The 22,570-nt window shown below is 46.6% G+C and overlaps 1 protein-coding gene across 1 annotated transcript in view; it reads right to left on the minus strand.

Annotated features, from left to right (window-relative positions):
* TET3 (tet methylcytosine dioxygenase 3) overlaps positions 1-22,570 on the minus strand; it is a 57,411-nt gene that overhangs the window by 13,020 nt on the left and 21,821 nt on the right. Inside the window, exons 2-6 of the mRNA XM_051974141.1 lie at positions 22,351-22,441; positions 7,650-7,743; positions 3,187-3,395; positions 1,806-1,956; positions 387-476 (exon numbers count right to left, since the gene is read on the minus strand). Coding sequence (XP_051830101.1) covers positions 387-476; positions 1,806-1,956; positions 3,187-3,395; positions 7,650-7,743; positions 22,351-22,441 — 635 coding nt within the window. The remainder of the gene's footprint in view (positions 1-386; positions 477-1,805; positions 1,957-3,186; positions 3,396-7,649; positions 7,744-22,350; positions 22,442-22,570) is intronic.

The raw sequence follows: 22,570 nt of genomic DNA on the forward strand, positions 1-22,570 counted from the left end.
ATACACCTGAGTGAAAGGCTGAGGGATCCTAGCCCCCAAACTAAAGGAAGACGATTTGGTAAATGGAAAGGATGTGGGAAGCAAGGTCAGGGGGCTTGAGCCTGAGTTTCAGCCCCGTTACTCTCATTGCTTCTCGGAAGCTCGGCCATCTCAGCCATAAAATGGGTTGGACCCAATAGCTGAGTCCTTCTAGCCCTAACTCTACAATCCTCCACTCTTACAATGGTGTTCCAATTCCCTCCATGCCCATTCAGAGACGAGAGAGCGAGTGATCAGTCCCGAGAGGCCCCAGGAGATCCATGGGGCAGCAGCTGGCCGCCCAACCCCAGCCAGGCTGTCAATACCTTCAGAGAAGGTGAGGGAGGGGGAGCAGATGGGGCTGGTACCTGATTTTGATAAGCCTGGGGAGCAAGCTTCTTGTACAGGGGGGCGACCTGAGTGGCCAGGTTCTGAAAGTGTTTCCGAAGGTTTTCCTCCTGGGAAGAGAAGAATGAAGAGATTAGGGCCAGACGGGGAGAAGTCATCAGGGAAATAGGGGGCTGAAGGGGCTATCCTGGGGGTGTAGGGTCTTTACTTTTGATGACTTCATTGGAGAGCAGGGGAGGCAGCTCGCCAAGGGAGAGGAAGGAATAATAAGTGGGCTGCCAACCAGTCAATTATGCTGTAGCCTCAAGAATATTGAATTGATGCTCTGTAGGCATGGCAGAGATGCCATTTACACTGAAGAAGGGGTGGGATCCATCATAATGGGCTCATGGTCTTCACATTATACAAAAGATGAGACATTAAGATTCCCATTTCACAGATGGAGAAGCTAAAGCACAAAGAGGTAAACAACTGGTCCAAATTCTCACAGCTCTTTCCCTCCCTCCTTTCACTAGATCACAAGATTGCTTCTCATTCTTCTGGACCCCTCTCAGTTGAGCTTAGAATACACAGTATGTCCTCCTCTAGCTTCCAGGCTCTCTCATGTGTGAGTTGGAGCAGAGGAAAAGGGGAGAATAAAATATCCAACATGTATAAACACACAAGGTGTCCCCAGAATCTTGATGCAGTTGGGACCTTGCAGCTGAAGGCTGCACTAAGACTTTTGGGACAGCCAATCACAGCAGTGGATTATGTAGCAGACAGCCCTGGACTAGGGATCCAGAAGACTCCCACAGGAACGCTGCCTCTGGCATGTATTTGTTGTGTGATTATGATCAAATCCCAACCTACTCGATGCTTCAGTTTCCTTATCTGAAAAATGGGCATAATAATTGCATCTGTCTCACAGAGGAGTTGTGAGAATCAGATGAGTTTCAGAGTCCTCTGCCCTATCTGATGGGATGATTAACTCCCTGCTACAGACGGCGAAATGGAGGATCATGGTTTGGGGAACTGTGCCAGCCAGTCTGGGACGGAGCACCTATTTGGGGTAAGACAGGTTACCTCACCCAGATTTAGGGGATGGAAGTACCAGGGGCTAACATTGTCTTTATCCCTTAGCCCCCACCCCCCCCCCCCACCAGGGTGAGGATTAAACATCATCAAAGAATAGGTAGAGAAGAGCATGGAAGAAAAGAAATGGAAGAAACAGAAGATGGAGAACACAAGGAGGTACCAGCAGCAGTCTTAGGAGTGGGGAAAAAGAAGCTAAAAGCTGCTCATTTCTGGCCCAGTGAGGGTTATAGGGAGAGATCAGGCCCTCTGTAGGCCCGAGCCCATCCAGCTAAGCCAGCAGTGACCGGGGTCACTCCCACCACAGGCTGTCCCTTCATGGTTCACGGATCGTGCGAGGGAGAGACAAAAGGAGAACTGCCCACCTCTACAGGATTGTCCCCAGAGAGCCGGAACTTTCGAGGATACTTGCTCCGGGCATATTTGCAGCCATTGAAATACATACTCCAAGAGCACCCAAAGGAGAAAGAGGCACCACAGGTGGATGGGTCTTTCCCCTGGCATGCGCAGGTTCGGCTGCAACACAAATCCCATGTTATAGTTCCAGAAGCTGCCGCGCTGAAAATCCAGACTGCCCGCCGCGTCTTCCCCAGTGACCCTCGGGACTCCCGCCAAGCCTGGCTCAGGCACCGCCTTTGACTTGATGTCTTGCCTGGCACTCCTAGGGGGTGTGTGTTAGGGAACTCCCCCAGCCCCTTAGATTACTCTGTATTTAGTTCACAGTCACTTTGCACAGCTCCACCTGCATACACGCTATTCCCTACCTCCTTCCATCATTAGAATGTAAACTTCTTGGACTGTGGGGCCTGAATGTGAGTCACAACATAGGATTTTCACTTTTTTTGTTGACATTTGCTTTTTTTTTTTTAATCTGATTTTTCTTGTGCAGCACGATAAATGTGGAAATATGGAGAGAAGAACTGCACATGTTTAACCTATATTGGATAACTTCCTGTCTAAGGGAAGGGAGGGAGATTTTGCAAGGGTCACTGTTGAAAACTATCTTTGCATGTATTTTAAAAACAAAAAGCTTATTTTTTCTTAAGTAAACAATTATTCCTGGAAAAAGGAAAAGAAAAAAGAAAGACGACTCCTTGAAGGCAGCACCTGGGACAGCAGCTGGCACACAGCCAGGGTTCAGTGTATGCTGGTTGAACTGAATTTGCATTTGCGGGAGGCCAGTTCTGCACCTCCAGTAGTCTCTTAGCTACAATCCTGCCACCTAGATGGGAGGACTTATCCTTATCCCCTGAAGCAGCTTTCCTCCACCCTTCAAATTCCTCCCTCCCCACACTCTGCATGGGGGCAAAAGAGGGTCCCAAGAGTCACTGATTCTCTCCCCCCTCCTCCACCCCCAAATCATTTTACCCAGAGAGGCCCAAGATTAGATCCCCCAGCAGCTCTAAGGGAAAGCATTGTCACCAGCATTTCCAGCTGGAGAACCTAAGACTAGTTAAGTGACTTTCCCAGAACCACGTGGCTAGCAGGGAGCAGGCCTCAAAGTGGCTTTTTCAAGAATCTTTGCCACAAAAGCCCAGGTTTGTGTTCTGGACTGGGGCAAAGGCATTTTCCAGGCTCAATCAGAAAACAGGAGAAGCTGTGGTTCTAATTCCAGGTCTGTCCTAGAAGCTCGTGCCACTGACCCCGGGCTTGCTGCGTCCTTCCCCACCACAGAGCCCTCCCGTTGGGCAGGGAGCCGCCTGCCTCTCTCCCCACTCTCGCCCCAGTGCTTCCGTGCACACTCACTCATCATTGAGGCCACATCTCCGGGTGGTGGGGTTCCCATAGCAGCGCAGTGTCTCCGTCAGCTCCCGGTACAGGGTGTCCCCCAGTTCCGGGCCGATGCCCTCCCAGACCATGATGAGAATGATGATGACGGCCTGTTCACAGCGGTGCCCTGAGCGATGGCGAACCAAGCAAAGTAGTTTCTCCTCCTCAGTGTATCGCCGGTAGACCTATAGCACAGACACAGGGACCGGACTGTTGGGTAGGGCTGCCCGGCTGGAGGCAAGACCCGGCCCCTCTGGCAGCGCCCGCTTCCTCTAGTTCGGGGGGCTGCTCAGAACTCCCGATGCCACGAGGCTCCTGTTCTTGCCGGGGAGCCAGGGTGCAGGGGCACGTGATATAGAGCAGGAAGCCCCGTGCCAGATCACCATTCTACAGAGGATGAGAAACTGAAGCCCAGGAGAAGTAGCACACTTGCTCAAGACTATCCACTCGGATTCTTTTAGCCAGAAGAGACCTTTGCCAACAGTATCGGAGATTCCCAGCCCCTGAGATGGAAGGGATGCCGGGATGCAGGGTAATGGGTCCTGGCCCTGGGGGCTGACTTTAGACCTATCACTGAACTACCCAAGGCCTCAGTTTCCCCACCTGTAAAGTGAGGGGCTAGATTAGATGGCTTCAGAAAGTATCCTCAGGAGTTCTGCATCCTAATCTCTTTGGACCCTAATTTCCTCAAACGGAAGATGAGGAAATTGAGCCAGAAGGTGTCTGAGGTTCTCAACATGATTAGATGTTTGATCTTCACCTCCTCTGAAGCCATGTGGTCTAGCCCACACCTCCAGGTCTAGCCTACATCTCCAGGCTTAGCCCATACCTCTAGGCCCAGCCCACAATTCCAGATCTAGCCCCATCTCCAAGGAGACCTGCACTCCACACCAGCTGACAAGCTGCTGCTGTCCAACCTCTCTAAGAGCAAGATCTGTGGCCTCTGGAGTGCTGCTTTCACATGGACAACATTAAGTACCAGGAAATGGTGAAATCCTATATTCAGATCCAGAAGGGATCCAAGAACATCAAATCCAACTGCCTGATTTTACAACAGTGAACAAACAAAGGAACAGGATAACAGTGCTGTCCAAAGTCACACAAGCGACAATCAGTGCAGTGCCAGGATCCAAACCTCTATTTTTCTGAATCAGGTTGGCTGACCAAGATTGGACTCAGGTCACAGGATTTGGGGCCAGTCAGTTACATACTGTATCTCAATTTACACATCAGCAAACTGGGGACAAGAGGAGGGAAGGGGTAGAGGTGAGGGGCCCCAACCATTGTCCTTGTAGATGAAGTCCTATTCCCTTCATTTAGGTCACAGCATTATGGATTCAGAACTGGAAGAGATCATCTATTCCATTTTACAAATGAGGAAACTGAATCCCATAGAAATTACATGCTTTGCCCAAGGCTACACTACTGACAATTCAATATTTCTTTGCTTGTTCTGGGAGCCTAGTGAAACCACCAAAGAATTAGGAAACCAGAAGTTGCCAGGGTTTATTTTCCATGTGCAGGGGTAGTACCCATCACTGACCAGGCCCTCATGGATGCAGGACTTGAGCCCTGCCCCAGAATAAGACTGTGGGGACAGTCTTCTCTTCCCTTGAGCCTGCAGGAAGTGTCCGTATGCAGACCAAAGGGCTATACCCAGTGCTGCTCCTGCTGCCTGTAATACATGGATGCTTCCAGGCACCAGGGCATGGACATCTGTCAACATGGATCCAGATCCATGTGTTAGAAGCAAAGCCAAATGGGAGCAGATATAGATGGATCCCAGGAGGGCCTGTCTGTGGTGTCCTCCCATGTACAAAGGTTTATATGGAAAGCACACCAGAAATATACCAAGGCAGCTTGCCCTACCAAATATGAGTATTTCCTCCCTACCTTCCTTGCTTCCTTTCCTTCTTTCTCTTCCTCCCACCCTCACCTCCTTCCTCCCTTTTTTCTCCTCTCCCACTCTCCCTTGCTTCCTTCCTTTTTCCCTTCCCCAAGAGACAGGCCAAATCCCAAGGCACCGAAGTACCACAGAATCTTTCCAACACCCAAACTGGAGGGTGCCTCAGAGACTATTTGGTCCAATCTGGAGGGGGCCCACAATCCCCTCCATCCTTCAAATAAGGAATGGTCTGCTCTCAGAATGGATACTTGTAGAGACAAGAAAGTCACTACCCTTGAGACAGCACCGATTTGACAGCTTTTCCTCACGTAAAGCCAATCCATTTCTGTGTGAGCTGCCCCCAACTGCTGAAAGCTCTCCCTCCTAGGGGCAAACCTCACCCCTCTTCAAATACCCGGCTGGTGTGATTAGCCGGCTCTTTCCCTCTCTTCAAATGATTCGAATGAGACAATGCGAAGATACTTCCCAAGATGGAACACTTCTCTGGATGACGGCTGGCCTAGCAATGGCCTTTCTAGAGATGGCCAGATTTATGTTCTAGAGAACTGTCGTGGGGATTGTGCAGTATCCAAGACTGTTGACCTCTCACCCCTCCTCCCATGAAGCCTTAGTTTCACTGTTCACTGTCTACCAAATGAAATGGGTCTTGCCAGCTGAGGTCCTCCCAAGGGACGCCCACTGAACAACCTCTGCTCCGGGAATTTGACCTCCCAAGAAGACTGGACTAGAACTATTACTCCACTGGCTCCTCCCCTGCTGCCTCTGGATATTGCTAGGCCCTTCTCTGCTCCCGAAAGAAACCTACCATACCTTCCTCTCCCCCTTTTTTGGCAAAAACAATGGTTATTTCTATTTTTATACCACAGTGTTTCCAGTGACAGACCTCCCTACCCCAAAGCTCTTCTCATTCTCTGCCTCCGACCCCCAGCAAGCCTTCCCTTGTAACGAAGAAAAACATTTAAACAAAACCGACACAGTAGCTACGTTTGACCGTGCTTGGAATACTTCGTACACACAGCAGCTCCTGACCCTTCTCCAAGGTAACGATGACACATTTGCCTCCATTTCCTTTTTCTCTTTTTACTCACACATATCAGCGTGCTAAATTTTGACAATGGCACGGTAGCTGATTCCTGTGTGTGTCCACGAGCCCTTTCCCTCCCATTTTACCTGGCACACGGCAACTTCGTTCACACTCCCCTTTCCCCCCAGTCTCTGATCCTGCCTTATTTCTGGGCCCACCTCGATTCCTCCTAGCCTCCCCTCTCAGCCTCTACACCGCTCTTTGCTTTCTCAGTCAATGTCCTCAAAAAACCTCAGACTTTTTTGCTGTCATTTCCTGCTGAGTCCATGACTCACCTGAAGCTGCTCTCACCAAGTTACCAGGGATTTTTTTTCAGCACCAAATCTGACGGTCAGTTCTCGGCACTCATCTTTCCTGGCTGCAGCCCTCTCCTCTCTGAGCTTCCACAAAACGAGTCTCTCTTTTTGTTCTCTAACCACCCACCACATGGGTGCTGATTAAGAGCCTTCTCTAGAGAAAGCTGGTGGTACAATGATTAGAGAACTGGGCCTACAATCACGAAGACCTGACTTCAAATCTGGTCTTAGATTTTTACTGTGTGACTCTGGACAAGTCATTTCATTTATTTTGCCTCAGTTTCCTCAACTAAAATAAGGGTCATAGTTACTCCTCTCTCCCGGAGTTGCTGGAATAGTATTGTAAAATATACTTATTTTAGTATCTGGCATCTGGCACATAGTTGGTATTATTCTTCAAGCAAATGGACCATCTCCAGAAAGCTTTCCCTGTACTATGTAGCTTCTGGCTTTCTTTTGGGCACATTTATCAAGGGTTCTTAGAGAGACCATTGAGTCCAACCTCCTGAGGAAACTGAGGCTAAGTGCCGCTAAGTGACCTGTCCAGCATCACACAGTTAATGTCTAGAGTGGAATTTGAACAGCAGTCTTCCTGAGTAACTTGTTTTCTGGGTCTTTGCTCAGAAACCTCATTCACCCTTGCTGCTGCAAGCTCCCAGAGAGGCCAGGGATTATTTTGTAGCAGCCCCTCAAACTTCAGCCCTGGAACCTGCCCTCGGGGCATTTCCCCCCCACTGTATTATGACAGTTCTTAGATGACCACATCTAGGACAAAGGCGGGCCCTTGGGGGATGGGGAAGGGGAATCTTGCTGGATCTCTTTTCACCAAAGCAAACCATCTCTATCACTGGTCTCGGATTTATCGACTAATATTTGATATTCAACGAATAGTGACCAACGATCAATCCCCTGAATCTGATATCTGCTAAAAACAACTTTTTATTCAGTCATTTAATGAGTCAGTCCACAAGCCCGGGCTGGACCTGAGAAATGAGAGCATCCCCAGCCCTCGTCCACGTGGAAACAAGAGACCAAATGAGAAACCTGAGGCCGAGGCCATCCCGGGACACAGGCTGTATTCGCGAGGGTGAGCCAAGGCCGAGCAGGCCGAGCTGTAGGCTGGCCCATCCCAGCTGGTGCAGCAGAAACTTACCCACTTGGCAATAGGACAGCCCCGGGAGCTCTTCCCTTCTTTGCCGGTATAAACAACCTTTTCAATGCGGATCGCTTTCCCCTTCTCTCCATAGCTAGGGACAGAAAGACAATCCATTAGTGAAGTGCAGTGGGCCGTTGGCTATATTTTGAGTGGGGGTGGAAGGAAGGAGGGGAGCTACAACACAGTGAACTGGGACAAAGTGCAGAAAAGTAAGCTTTTGTTATCTGATCTAAAGAAATGGAGTTATACAGTAACTCCACTTGGCTGTGTTTCTGTCACTTTGGTCCTATGGTCCAGCCCCACCAAGGAAAGGGGACAGGTGCATTTCCTCCTCTCTAAGTAAGTTTTTAGATGATTCTTAGAATGATTAAAAAAAAAAACCCAGTCATCCCTGGGAATCTCATTGTAGTTAGACTATAGTCCACCCCCCCTCAACCCCCCATTCCACATGAAACATGAAATAAGAGCTCCTAAAAGGAAAATAAAAGGCATATGGGTGGATATGGAAAATATCCATTTTAAGTGGAAGCAAGATCTCTTTGAAAGAAAAAAAAAGAATATAGTTACAAACTGAACCCAAAGATCCATTAGAAGTTAAAGGTGAGATCTTCCAAGAAAACAAGAGACTGATGAAGAGAAGAATACTTCATCAGTCTAAGGAGCTAATGAGAACTTTCCCTCTTACCATAGATGAGTACCTTTCTGGGCATTTAGCATCTTACAGAACTGCCTAGGGCACTAAAAAGTTAAATGAGTTGTCAGTCTAAGAGGCAGGACTTGAATCCAAATTTTTCTGGTCTTGAGACCCAGTCCTCAATCGAGCTGCCTCTCATGCATACAGGTGGTGCTTAAGAAATGCTAATGGGATTAAAATAGCATTTAAGGATTTTTTTTCCATACAGAAGCCCTCTGCTTAGTTTTGATACTACAATCCTTTTATCTCTGTTTTCCACCAGAATGGGGAAAGAAAGGCACTATGGTTCAACCTGCTGCTGACCTACATCTTTAGCCCTGATAGTAACAGAAATAATGATAACTCACTCCCATTTCTATAGGGCCCTAAGGGTCACAAAGCACTTTACACAGATTCTCTTTTGAGTTTCAAAATAACCCATTAAAGTAGACACTATTATTCTCACTTAACATTGAAACTAAGCAATGTTACACATAGCCTGAAAATGTCTGAATTGGGATTTGAACTCAGGTCTTGACCTTACATTTAGCTCTCTGTCCACTGCAACATCTAGTTGTCTCATAATAATTAGAGCACACATTTATAGAGAGCTTTAAGGAATATTTTATCCAGTTCTCACAACAAATCAGCTAGGTGACATAATCCTACCTCACGTTTACTCTAGCTCTCAGACAAATCTTTGAATCTCTCTCTACCTCAACTTCCTCATATGTAAAATAAGGACTTGAAATCAAAGGCCTCCAAGTTTCCTTCTAGTTCTAAGGCATGATCCAATGCTCTTCAGATGAGGAAACCAAGGGTAAAATTAACTGTCTTGTCTACCTTCATGAAGCTGGGTAACCTCTGAGGGAAGAGGTGCAACCAGGGGTTCCTGACCCCAAGCATGGCCCAGTCTAGCACACCACACCGCCTGCCTCAGCACCTCAGAGGTCAAAGAGCCCTCCCAGGGTGACCTGAACCTCAAGCAGAATCCTCATCCAAATTATTGGTGCATTGATTAGAAAAATGCCAATTAAAGCAATTTTGAGGTACCACCTCACACCTATCAGATTGGCTAACATGCCCGAGGAGAAATGGAAAAATAGGAACGTGAATGTTCCACTGGAATTGTACACTGACCCTAGCATTTGGAACTATGCCCAAAGGGCTACCGAATGTGTGTACCCTTTGACCCAGCCATACCACCACTAGGTCTGCATCCCAAAGAGACAAAAGAAAAGGGAAAATGACATACATGTACAAAAATAATTATAGCAGCTCTTTTTGCAGTGGCCAAGAATTGGAAAAAGAGGGGGTGCCCATCCATTGGGAATGGCTGAACAAGCTGGGATATATGATGGTGATAGAATATTATTGTGCTATAAGAAATAAGAGGGTGGTTTCAGAAAAACCTGGGAGGACTTACAAGGATGCATGCAAAGTGAAGTAAGCAGAACCAGGACAACATACACAGTAACAACAATATTATAAGGATGGCCAATTGTGAAAGACCTAGCTATCTGATCAAGACAATCCCAAAGAACTCATGATGAAAAACGTTATCCATTTCCAGAGAGAGAACCAATAAATGTTGTATGAAGATTGAAGTATATTTTTAAAACTTTATACATTTTTCTCAGTTGTGTGTGTGTGTGTGCTTCTGCAATATAATTATTATGGAAATGTTTTGTACAGCTTTGCAATATAATCACATTGTTTGCTGCCTCAAAGGATGGGGAACAGAAGAAATTGGAATTCAAATTTTAAAAAATTAAAGTTATAAAATTTTTACATGGAATTGGAAAATATTTGATGACATAAAAATATATTTTAAAGTGTTAGTTCCTCTGTGCTTTGAAAGACCTACAGGGTTGAGAGATCATTACTTTGCAAAAGATTCCCATTCCCCTTTTTAGATAGTTCAGGGGGCAAAGAAGTCTTTTTTCAAATTAGACTGAAATCTGAAGCTTCAGCCAGCTCCCACTTTGGCGCAAGACCAACTAGGCTGCTGCCATCACATATGTGCGGTCTAATGGGATTAGGTTTAAGTTTAGACCTACTTAGTGAGAGCATTCAAATCACAATAGGAGGGACAAAGTGCAGATGTGGAAATGGAACAGATCTTGCAGCATTTTAGTAGCAACCCCATGCTATTATCGATGACAGAAATGTACTTCCTTAAACCTTTAACATCCTAGTATCCAATACTCCTGGAAAAATAACCCCCCAAAGCATCATTATACAAAAAAGCAAAAATGACCCAAAGGAAGTGTATTTTCTTGTCTCTACCAAAAAAGACCCACATACATAACAAAGGCAGCCTTGATGTAAATGGGTCTGCTTTACAAGCCATGACTGTCCCATATGAGATATCTCAAACCCCACAACTGCCAGAGCAATTCCCGGGAATTATTGTGACTACTCAAAATATCTTGACGCAGGAGAAGAAAATGCATCCATCAAAGCTCTGTCCTTAAGAAGGTGCCTCCTCCATTGACCATAAATTATATCTGACATTTTTATAATGCTTTATATGCATTAGCTCATTTGGGCTTCCTGACCACTAGCTAGGAGCTAGGTATAATAAGGAACTCTTTTCTCCAATTTACAGATGATGAAACTGATACCGTGGAAGGTGAATGGGTTACAGCCGGGAATTGAACTCAGGTCTTTCTGATTCTACATCCAGCATTCTACCGGCTACCCCAGACTGCCACACATGAATCTTTGTAGACATAACTAGGAATAACTCTATTCAGAGACTCTTTGGTTAATGTCACCAAGAGATGTAGAAAATCAGGACAACTGCTCAGTAAAAGTATTTGCAACTGTCACAGGGGAATATCCAAATGGAAAAGGATTTCCTAGATAATAGGTCTTCCAGTTGCTTAGTGCAAGAGTGGAATGGTTTGTCTTGAAAGTGGGGGTGCTTCTCTTCTATGATGGTCAAAAGCTCAGAGACACAAAAGGGCCTCTTCAGCTCCTCATTTAGAGAAGATGAAAGGAAAGCCCAGAGGGGCAAAATTAAGAACCCAGGGCTACACAGTTAGAAAGTACCTGAGGTGGGAGTTGAACTGAGGTCTTGGATGTAGGTCTAACATTCTATCCATTGAACCATGGTTGCCTTTTTGATTAGAGGCTTGAGAGTCTGGGGAGTTATGGAGGGAATCTTTTTAAGGGACAGATTGGACTACATGATCCGAGGTCCCTTGTAACTGCTCTTCTGTGACCTTGAGTCCAACACCTGGAGCTGGACGGAGTAAGTGTCAGCTGTACAAGTGTGTCTTGGATTGACATGGCAGGAGTAAAATGAATTAAAGTCACAATTGAATAGGAAGGAACATGCGAAATGATTATACTTTAAGCAATTACAATATGCTTCAAAGTGGTCCTGATCCCAAATCCATCTTTAACATAAATGCTTTTTTCTTCTTTTTTTAGTTTATTTATTTATTCCTTTTATTTTTTTATTATTATAGCTTTTTATCGACAAAGCACATGCATGGGGAATTTTTCAGGATTGACCCTTGCAAAATCTTCTGTTCCAACGTTTCCCCTCTCCCCCACCCCCTCCCCTAGATGGCAGGTAGCCCAATACATAACATAAATATCCTTTCAATAATAAGCCAAACAGTTCAGCGACTAAAAGGCTGACCTCAGGGCAAAGAAGAGCTCGATTCCTGCCCTGCCCTTCCCCCCTTCCTCCCCCCCTGCCCCCAGCACATACTAACTGAGTGACCCTGGTGGACCTAAGTTGCCTTATCTTTAATGAAGCTAGGCATGAGGTTAAGTATTTTAAGAACTAGTCTTGAAGCCAGGAAATGTTGGGTATGTTCCTTAGCCGGTCAAAGGCCTAACTCATGGAGACTCAGATCCTGCACTGGCACAGAGCTTTCTTACTAGGTGTCCTTATATTCTTACTAATGCAATAACAAGGGTGGGGGGAACAGGATGGGGGAGAAAGAAGGAAGAAAGGGGAGAGTGGGAGAAAAACAGAGGGAGAGAGAGAAACTCTCTTGATGATGCTATTTATTGGTGAATCATGAAACATGATAAAGGGTGGGTGACTCTTGAGGTTTTGGAGAAGTGCCCGGTAGGCTTTTGTAGGACCCAGAAGATCATCACGATGATTCATTGGTAAGACAGGGCCTGAAGAACGCCATGGAGGGTGTGTAGGACAGAAGCGGAAGGTAGGCTGTCATGTACTGAATGTCTCCCCCTCTTTTCCTCCCCCACCTCAGGAAGACTTGGTTGCCAAAGAACATCAGGGCTCCTAAAACTCTTTGAGTGGGCACTGGGAGTTAAGGAGGGGGGAGACTTATTGGAGAACAAGTTTAAGAGTCACCCAGGGGGCTGCTAGTTGATGCAGTGGATAGAGCACCAGCCCTGAAGTTCAAATGTGGCCTCAGACACTTAACACTTCCTGGCTATGTGACCCTGGGCAAGTCACTTAACCCCAATTGCCTCAGTAAAAAAAACAAGTAAAATTGTCAGCCAGAATGAAGCCGGTGTGGCTAGGTTGGGATCTGCCTTGTTGGAGAGCGACCCATAAGGATCCACAATCTCAGTTCCACCAGAGAATATCAATAAATGCTGACTACAGATAATCAAAGAAAACATGAATTTTTTTTTGGGGGGGGGGGTGGGAGGGATGGGAGTCTGGCCCTCTGATTTCCTTGATGTTCACCACTCCTATGTGGAGTCCTCTCCAATGACCTAAATGTAATAGCATCTGTAACTCCAACACAGAAATCTGCTTGGGGCAATGAGAAAGCCCTAGGAGGGCAGGCCCAGTGCTAAGTGCACGGGATATAAACAGAAGCAAAAACAAGCCTTGTTTTCAAAGGGTTCGTGGTTTAACAGAGGGGAGTAAGGGGGGGGAATGACAGGACATGTAGAGCTCCGTGCAAATAGACTGGATAAGTGGGAGGAAATCACAGAGGAGAGAGCCAGCGATGAAGGAAGGGAAGAAAGCGAGGGAAGCAGGCATGGGAGACATCGTGCAAAAGGACCCAGGACTGGAAGATGGATCATCCAGGTGGAGGAATGGAAAGAAGGGCAGTATCACAGAATCCTAGAGGACACTGGGGGAATAAATTGTCAGGTAGACAGGGCCCAGTCTGGGAGAGTTACAGAGCACTCATGTGTCAGAAACAAGCCTTCAACCTGGGCTTCCCGACTCCAAAATGGCCTCTGCCCACTGTGGTAAAATCCACGCGTGGGTCAGAAACAAGCCTTCATCCCAGCTCCAAGATGGACTCTGCCCACTGTGGTAAAATCCACACGTGGGTCAGAAACAAGCCTTCATCCCGGGCATCCTGACTCCAAAATGGACTCTGCCCACTGTGGTAAAATCCACACGTGGGTCAGAAACATGCCTTCAACCTGGGCATCCCGACTCCAAAATGGCCTCTGCCCACTGTGGTAAAATCCACACGTGGGTCAGAAACAAGCCTTCATCCCAGCTCCAAGATGGACTCTGCCCACTGTGGTAAAATCCACACGTGGGTCAGAAACAAGCCTTCATCCCAGACATCCAGACTCCAAAATGGCCTCTGCCCACTGTGGTAAAAGCCAGAGAGAGTAAAAAAGCCAGCTGCTTGAGTCACATCCCCAGAATCCCCTTGCCAGCTCCCAGGCTCGCTAACTAGGACAACCTACGGTCAGTGAAAATTGCACCCGAGTTCCCACCGATTTCTGGCCTTCTATTTCTGCCAAAGAGCGAACATTTTTTCCAAGAAAGGCGCCCAATGATGGGTTTGATCTCCCTCCAGACTGTGATCCAAGCACGAACGGGAGTCCCAAGGAATGTGAAGAGGAAGGAACGACTTTTCTCGGAGGTACTCGGAGGGGAGGGCCCACCAGAGGGGAGAGCCCGCCAGAGGGGAGAGCCCACCAGAGGGCCGAGAGCCCGCCCGAAGGCCGGGAGCCGCCCAGCCGGGAGGGGAAGGAGGCGAGAGCTGCCGCTTCGGGGAAGACTTGGCCACTTTCCGGCTTTGCAGTCGGGCGACATTCCCTACATAGCTGGCCTCCGGCGGCCGCTCGGGCATGAGAAAAGGGAGCAGATCTCCTGGCGGGGGGAGTTATGTCATCAGGGCTCTGCGCCAGCGGAGTTCCCAGGGCCTGCATACCGATCACGGATGAATAAAGGCGCAAACACACACGCAGAGGCACATGCAGGCAAGCACACGGGCACAGCCGCAGCTAGACACACGCCCCCCGGCCCGGCAGCTCTCAAACCAGGCGCTAACGCAGCTGCCGCTCGGAGCCGCGCTACGGTCTGCAGGTCGCAGATGGCTCTCCAGATACCTCCAGAGACACTAAGGTACCTTCCGAGGCACGCTCTGTGTGTTGCCATGGCCAGAAGTTATATTTATCACCCTCGGAACAAGCCGAAGAGATTGTGATCTCGGCCACCGAGGGCCGAAGACGACTGCTAACGCGGGCACTCCGGCTTCCGGCTCGGTAGCACGGACACGAGCTCTGGGGCCATTAAGGAAGCCTTTAAGGAGATAGGGACACTTCTACGCAATAATGAGGCACTAGAAGGTCTTTGACCTTATGGAGTGATACCTTCGCCCACACACTCACTCCAACACACAGACTCCCGGCTACACACACACACACACACACACACACACACACACACACGCCGAGGCTAAGATAATTTACACACATGGTTCACAATCTATCATGAACTTAGAACAAATTCTCTCAAGGACATAGTGGAAAGGATGTTAGACCAGACTGTCCAAGCCGGGAGGGACCTTAGAACCCAAAATGTTAGGTGCTTATTCTATCCTGAAAATCATCTTGGGGACAGCTAGGTAGCGCAGTGGATAGAGCATCAGCCCTGAAGTCAGGAGGACCTGAGCTCAAATCTAGTCTCAGTGTAATTCCCAGCTGTGTGACCCAGGGCAAGTCATTTAATCCCAACTGCCTCAGGAAAAAAAAATCATCTTGTTGGGGCAGCTAGGTAGCTCAGTGGTTAGAGCACAAGGCCCTGAAGTGAGAAGGATGTGAGTTCACATCTAAGCTCAGACAGTTAACACTAACTAGCTATGGGACCTTGAACAAGTCACTTAACCCCAATTGCCTCGCCAAAAAAAAAAAAAAAAAAATCTACTACAAATCATCTTGCCACACCTTTTCATTATATAGATAAGAAGCACCAAGAGAAGGGAGCCTAGTGTGTATAGATGGGCACAGTGATAGGGAGTCAGAGGCAGAACTGGCACTGGGAGCTGGTTCTCCTATTCCTGGGCCAGTACGATGTCCACTGATCACTCCCAGGATGCACAAGGCTAACTCAGAGCCCATCCCTGCACATGCTGCCCTGCTGTATTTCCACTGGCACATTTGCATCAGCAGAGGGAACCCCTCAGCGTTATTAGCACCCACCAAGTGGCATTTTAAGTTCTTACAATGAACTTAATTTGCATTTTCTTAAGAAAGAAAAAACCTGCAGTGAATCTGCCACCATCTATAGGCTGGCCCGAATGCCCCCCACTATGTCCAGATGCAACAGGAGAGAAAGTGAAAGGGAACCCAAGACCCAGGTGTGAGTTTTACCTCCACAACCTGACTTATCTGAGCCTGAGTTATTCTATAATTTGCAGATGAAGCATCTATATGTCCCAGAGAGTAGAGTGAATTTCTAACAAGGTAATGACAGGGAAAAAAATAACTATACTGGATTTAGAATATCTGGGTTCAACATTTCTGGTCTATTCCAAATAATATGACCTGTGATAAGTCAACCTTTGTGCCTCAGTTTTTTTACCTGTAAAGTAGGAACAATATTGTTTACAGTTAGATTGTACTGGAGGATCACAGATTTAGAACCAGCAGCCACCTCATTCACACAGATACACGAGCAGTGTCTCAAGAGTTGGAAGGTATCTCATGAGCCATCTTGACCAAGCTAAAGTCCAAAGGCACGGCCATGATTACCTGCAAACCGTGTTCACCCGACTTCTGTGCTAAGTCTGCAAGGGAAGAAGCATTGCCTTTCATGGCAGCGCTGTGCGTTCTGGGATTGCTCAAACTGGCGAGTTCTTTTCTGAGCTCCAGCCCAAATGTGCCTTTTCAGAACAATTAATCATTCCTGTTACTACAACTTAGAAGTACCAAGCTAACAAGCCCTTGCTACGTGCCAGACACTGTGTTAGATACAGAGAAGAAAACAATCTCTACTCCTCCAGAGGAAAATGGTTCCTCGTTCTACCCAGCGGTGTCCAACAAAAGAAGCAGAATCCCTCCTCCACGAGAGATCTTTAAGAAACTTCTTGTTCGGTCACATCTGCTTTTCCTCTTCTAGCTCATTTTACAGATGAGGAACGGAGGCGAATAGGATAAAGTGACTTATCCAGCGTCACACAGCAAGTACATTGTCTGAGCCCAGAATGGAACTCATGACAAAGAATCGTCTCAGTGCTCTAACCACTGTGCCTGAATCACAGCCGATTTCTCCTTCCTCTTGCCCCCACCCCCTTCTTTCTTGCAGAAATCAAATCCAAGAGGAAAACAAGTGGAGATGGAGGTGGGTTGAGAAAGGAATAAACACACACAAAACAAAACTTCCTGATCCCAAAGAAGGGTACCAAAAAGGGGGAGAAAGAAAGCAAGAACCAGAGTTTATGGTGTTATCTTAGATCATATTCTATATATACAAATGTGCGTGTGTATAAACATAAACAGTTGAGGAATGGCTCCACAAGTTGTATATGAGTGTGATTAAATGTTATTTTTACCAGAAAACATGACAAACAAATTAATTCAGAGAATCTTGGACTGTGGGGACCAATAGAGAATAATGGGAGCGAAACAAGAGTATGATTTATACAAAGAAAACAAGTGAAAAACAAAGCTATTTTGAAAGACTGACAACTTCGGATTGGTGTTTTGGACTGTTGTGAAGCAGCCTCCGCATTTCCTGCCACGGGCGATGGAACCGAGAGCCCCAAAGCTCGAGACACACACAGCGTGGGGCAGGGCCACTGGAGCATGACTCTGGCTTGGCTGGGCTTCCCTCTCTCTCGCTCCCTGCTTCTCCCTCTCTGCCCTTCTCTGCCTTCTGTTTCTTCTCTCTCTATGTGTCAGGGAAGTAAATTAGCGGTAGGGATGTTGCAACAAAAGAGGGTCACAGGGAAAAAAGGTAAATGCCCAAAGGGAATAGAAAGAAGGACAGAGAAGAAAGAGGGGAGACTGTGTGTGCTACATGCATGTGAGTGTGTGCATGTATGCATGTATGTATAGTGGGTGCTTGTGCACATGAGGCGTGTGCACTTGAGGTGTGTGCAAGTGGACATGCAGTGTGTATAGTGTGTGCTTGTAAATGCATGGAGGTATGGGTACAGATGCATACATGTATAGTGGAAGCATGTATGTATGTGCACTTGAGGTGTGTGTATGTATAGTATGTATAGTGTGTGCTTGTGCATGTGTGGGTGTGCGTGCATGTATGTGTAGTGCTTGTACATGTGAGGTGTGTGCAAGTAAGCATGTAGTGTGCACATGAGTATAGTGAGTGTTTGTGCATGTGTGGATGTGCATGCATGTGTGTATAGTGGGTGCTTGTACATGGGAGGTGTGTGCACATGGGGTACGTGCAAGTGGGCATGTAGTATTATAGTGTGGGTGTGTGCATGTGGGTCAGGGCGCACATCAGAAGAGGAGAGATTAGCAATGAAGGACTTCCTGGAGCAGGAAAGGAGACTCAGACAGACAAAAGTCAGCCAGCCACACATCGATTCCAGACAGAGCAAAAGTCCACCTGGCCGAAAACAAAACCAGCTGCTTGCTGTTTCGGCTCAGAGAACGGAGCCTGCCCGCTGCTCTGCCCGGCTCCATTCCCCGCCTGCCTGGTGTCATCAGGTTTGCTCATGTGCTGATCTGGCAGGAGCGAGCCCCATCCATGTGACCTCAAGCCCTGGAGAGTTTGGCAAAATCCTCTCTCTCGCCCAAGAGAGCCAAAGCAAGAAGTGAGCACCTTCAGCCTGAGCATGGGCCACCGGGACCCAAACAACAGCGGCTTCCGTGTGGAGAGGGGGTTTTAAAGACTGCAAAGTGCTCTGGATGCAGATCACAGCAAAAAATCTGCGAAGTAGACATTGTTGGTACCCCCCTTTTACAGGGAAAGCGGGGGGAGTGTTGCCCACAAAAATAGACAAGACCGACCAGTGCTTTTGTTCACATCAGGAACTTTGAACCCAGTCCAAGGAGAAGACTAGGCAGCTCTGTGGTCTGGGCTTTCGTTTTCTCATCTGTGACATGAGGAAACTGAACTAGGCCCAAAGTGAAATGAGCAGAACCAGAACATTGCACATGGACTGGAGTCAATATGACAGTGGGAAGAGCATCCGACTTAGAACAGGAGGACGTGACTTCAAACCTGTGGATTATCTTGGATGAGTCACATCACTTCTCTGTGCCTCTGTTTCTGAATTTGTAAAAATGAAAGGCTCCCACTAGATGGTCTGTAAGGTCCTTTCCAACACTAGATTAATGAGCTTGATCCAGTTACCCTGGTGTTGAGAGCCCTACAAAACCAAATCCCAGAATGCCAAGAGATCAAAGGGCCTTTCAGAGACCATTTGGTCCAATCTACAAAGATGTCCCACAAGAGAGAACCCAGTGAATCTCCGAGGTTTAAAGAAGGGCTTTCCCTCCAATCTGTCTGCTCCTCTGCAGCCGCTAGCCAGTGCTCAGTATTCTGTTCCCTGGGGCCAAGGAGAACGGGACCAATTCCTTTTCCACATGAAAGCCTTTAAAATATGTGAACCAGTTACAGTAGCGCACTGCTCTGCTCCAACAACTCGGCTCCCCCGCTGTAGGCTAAAGCTGCTGATTTTCCCATCAATCCTCAGATGCCCTAAGGAACTTCAAAATTCTAGCTGTTCTCCAATGCACACTCTCCAATTACCAACGGCTTCCGCAAAGAATTGCCCACAATGACCCAGATGTGTTCGGACTCGGGCAGAGTGCAGAGAAGTTAGCTCTCTCCACCTGCAGGTCACCCTTCTCCAGAGACAGTCTGCCACCAAAAGGAGGCTTTGGTCAACATGTCCCTGGGTATTATGAATCGCTTCCTCTAACCTTGAATAAATCCACTACGAGGTACAACTTTTTCTTTTTTTGTATTTTTAAGTAGCATAATAAAAGGCAATTACTTAGTATCCTTCAGAGACACAGTTAACTTCCCAAGCCTATGGCTTATATTAAATACTTAAAAATCGGGATTCTAATTTAAAGACAATGAACAGGTCCTGATGCTTTCATAGAATCTGAGGGAGAAGGGCTACAGATGTGATCTTGTCCTCCCGGGACAGCTGAGCCACAATCACTTTTACATCACAGAAGTTCTGAATTAATCCAACCATTTGGGAGAGCAATTTAGAACAATGTCCAAAGGGCTATAAAACTACATACCTGCTGGAATACACAGGAGCTGCCTGACAGTGGCTGCTGGAGATCCAGCCCAGAATGGATCTCCTCTTGTGAGAGGATGACACAAGGAGACTGAGACAGTTGCTGTTCTCTGACATCTCTGACTGACAGAGCTTTGCATTGTCTCACCTCTCTCCTCTTCCCTCTGCTTCCAATTTATCTCATTCCCAGTCTGCAACACCTGTGTCAGCAAAGGCTGCCTGCGACCCCTTCAGATGTTATGATCCACGGCTGTGGGGGCTTTCAGAGAATTGACCTGTCTCTTAACAATTCTCCTTTTTTTTGTTTTTTTGGGTTTTTTTGCTGTTATTTTCCTACCAAAGCATGGTCTGCACACTGAGAAATGCAAGCAGCACTATCACATCTGGATAGCTATAGCAGGTGTTGATAGAGGCAAACTTTTCAATGGAGAAGAGGATTGTAGTGAGAACAGGCATTTAAGTCTCTCATCAATCTCCTGGTTTCACCCTTTAATGTATTGGCCCATTTAATTACCCCGACTAACAAAGTCTTACCAGGGGTCTTCTTCCTTAACTCTGGAAGGATCCTTCTCAAGAACAGCTTTGGTTCTTCTTGAAATTCTTACCCCATATTCAGGCGCCATAAGCTCCCATGTATCCCAACAACTTTCTCATGGATTCTAACACATACCCTTTGATCCAGCTTACTGGGCTTATATCCCAAAGAGTTCTTAAAAAGGGGAAAGGGACCCACGTGTACAAAATATTTGTAGCAGCCTTTTTTGTAATAGTAAGAAACTGGAAACTGAGTGGATGCCCATCAGTTGGAGAATGTCTGAATAAGTTATGACATAAGAATGAAAAATTATTGTTCTATAAGAAACAATCAGGAGGATGATTTCAGAGAGGCCTGGAGAGACTTAGAAGAACTGATGCTAAGTGAAGGGAGTAGAACTAAGAGAATATTGCACCCGGCAACAATAAGATTATGTGATGATCAATTCTGATGAACATGGCTCCTTTCAACAGTGAGGTAATTCAAGCTTGGGATGGAGAGAGCCATCTGCATCCAGAAAGAGGGCTGGGGGGACTGAATGTGCATGACAGAATAATATTTTCATCTTTTTTGTTGTTGTTTGAGCTCGCTCTCGCTCTCTCTTCCTCCCTCCTTCCCTTCCCTTCTGTCTCAGTCTCTCTCTCTCTCTCTTGATCACATTTTTTTCTTGTGCAGCATGATAAATGTGGGAATGTTTAGAAGAACTATACATGTTTAATCTACATTAGATTCTTACTGTCTAGGGAAGGGGAAAGAAGGAAAGGGAGAAAAATATGAATGCAAGGTTTTGCAAGGATGAATATTGAAAAATATCTGCATGCACTTTGAAAAATAAAAAGCTATTTTTAAAAAGTGGCCACACAGTATTTGTCCCAAAGACCTTCATCTCAGTAATAGAAACAGTTTATTTATATGGTATCTATTGTGTGCCAGGGACTGTGCTAAGTACTTTACAAATATCTGATTTCATCCTCAAAACAACCCTGGGAAGCAGAAATAATGATTATCTTTATTTTATATGTCAATTTTTTTTAAAAAAGCAAAGCAGGTAAAATGACTAGTGAATGTCTGGAAGTGGATTTGAGTCTAGGCCCAAAACTCTATTTACTGGGCCTAGTGGCCTAAAAAGTCCATAATCAGAGTGAATTGTTCCACTAAACAAATAATCTCAAAAGCAAAGACAAAAACAAAGGTCTCATATCACCAAAATATTCACCATATTTCTTGATTGGTGAAAGCAAAGAAAGCCAGTGAGTGTTGTGCCCTCCACTGCAGAATGGCTGGACAAAGTATGGCATAAAGAAAGTCACTGTGTCATGAGAAACAATGAAAATGAAAAGTCTGGAGAAGCAGAGAAAGACGTACAGGAACTGTGGCAAGACGGAAGGAGGCAGAACCAGGGAAAGAGTCAACACAATGACAAAGATAGCACAGAAAGGGACGAGTGCATCAAGAAAACACAATGGAATACTATCACCAATTTTGACCATGAGGAAACAAACCACCCTCTTGCCCCTCCAGCAGTGGAGGACTATGGGTATGAAATGGCCTAAGTGTGAGCACCACTCCCACTCTCCCTCCAAAGAGAAGCTCAATTGGTTGGGAAGGAGAGAGAAATATACTGGGAGAGAGGAGAGGGAAATCTTCTGATTTACCAATCACAGTGATAGTAAGAAGTGCGTTAACTATCATCATTCCACCTGTCTCATGATTCTATGTGGATACATTTTCCACTGTTGAGAAGTTCTTCCTTGTAAAAAGTTCCCACTCACTGCCCAAGAACTACCTTACATTCCCTCCTGCTTTGAACTCTCTCCTCTATGGATCAACAATGGGACCAATATATGAATCCCTGGTCTGACTGAGGTCTGAATGAAGGCTGGGTAGGGGAAGAGGACAGAAAACAGCCTCTGAGACCTGTACCCAAGAAGCCAAATGATAATTACTAAGCCCATATTCCCCTTGGGATCCACACAGAATAGTCAAGGCGACAGTCTCTAACTTTCCTGATCCTAGACTCCAAGTTGCTCCCAGGCCGACTCGAGGCCAAATCCCACTTACCGGTCCTCCATCAGCTCTCGGATGGCTGCCACAGAGGGCCCAGCCCCCAGATGGGTGTAATATGGACCTTCATCTTTCTCCACTATTTGCTCTGGGTTGAGAGGGAAAGAAAAAAATAAAATTATTTCATCAGTTTTCAAAATGTTTTCTGAGTGCCTGGTATGTACAACACATGGGAGGAGGAGAGGGATAACATGACGCAAGTTAAAGGGTCCGGATT

This window comes from Antechinus flavipes, chromosome 2, assembly GCF_016432865.1.
Source record: "Antechinus flavipes isolate AdamAnt ecotype Samford, QLD, Australia chromosome 2, AdamAnt_v2, whole genome shotgun sequence".
NCBI classification, from domain to species: Eukaryota; Metazoa; Chordata; class Mammalia; order Dasyuromorphia; family Dasyuridae; genus Antechinus; species Antechinus flavipes.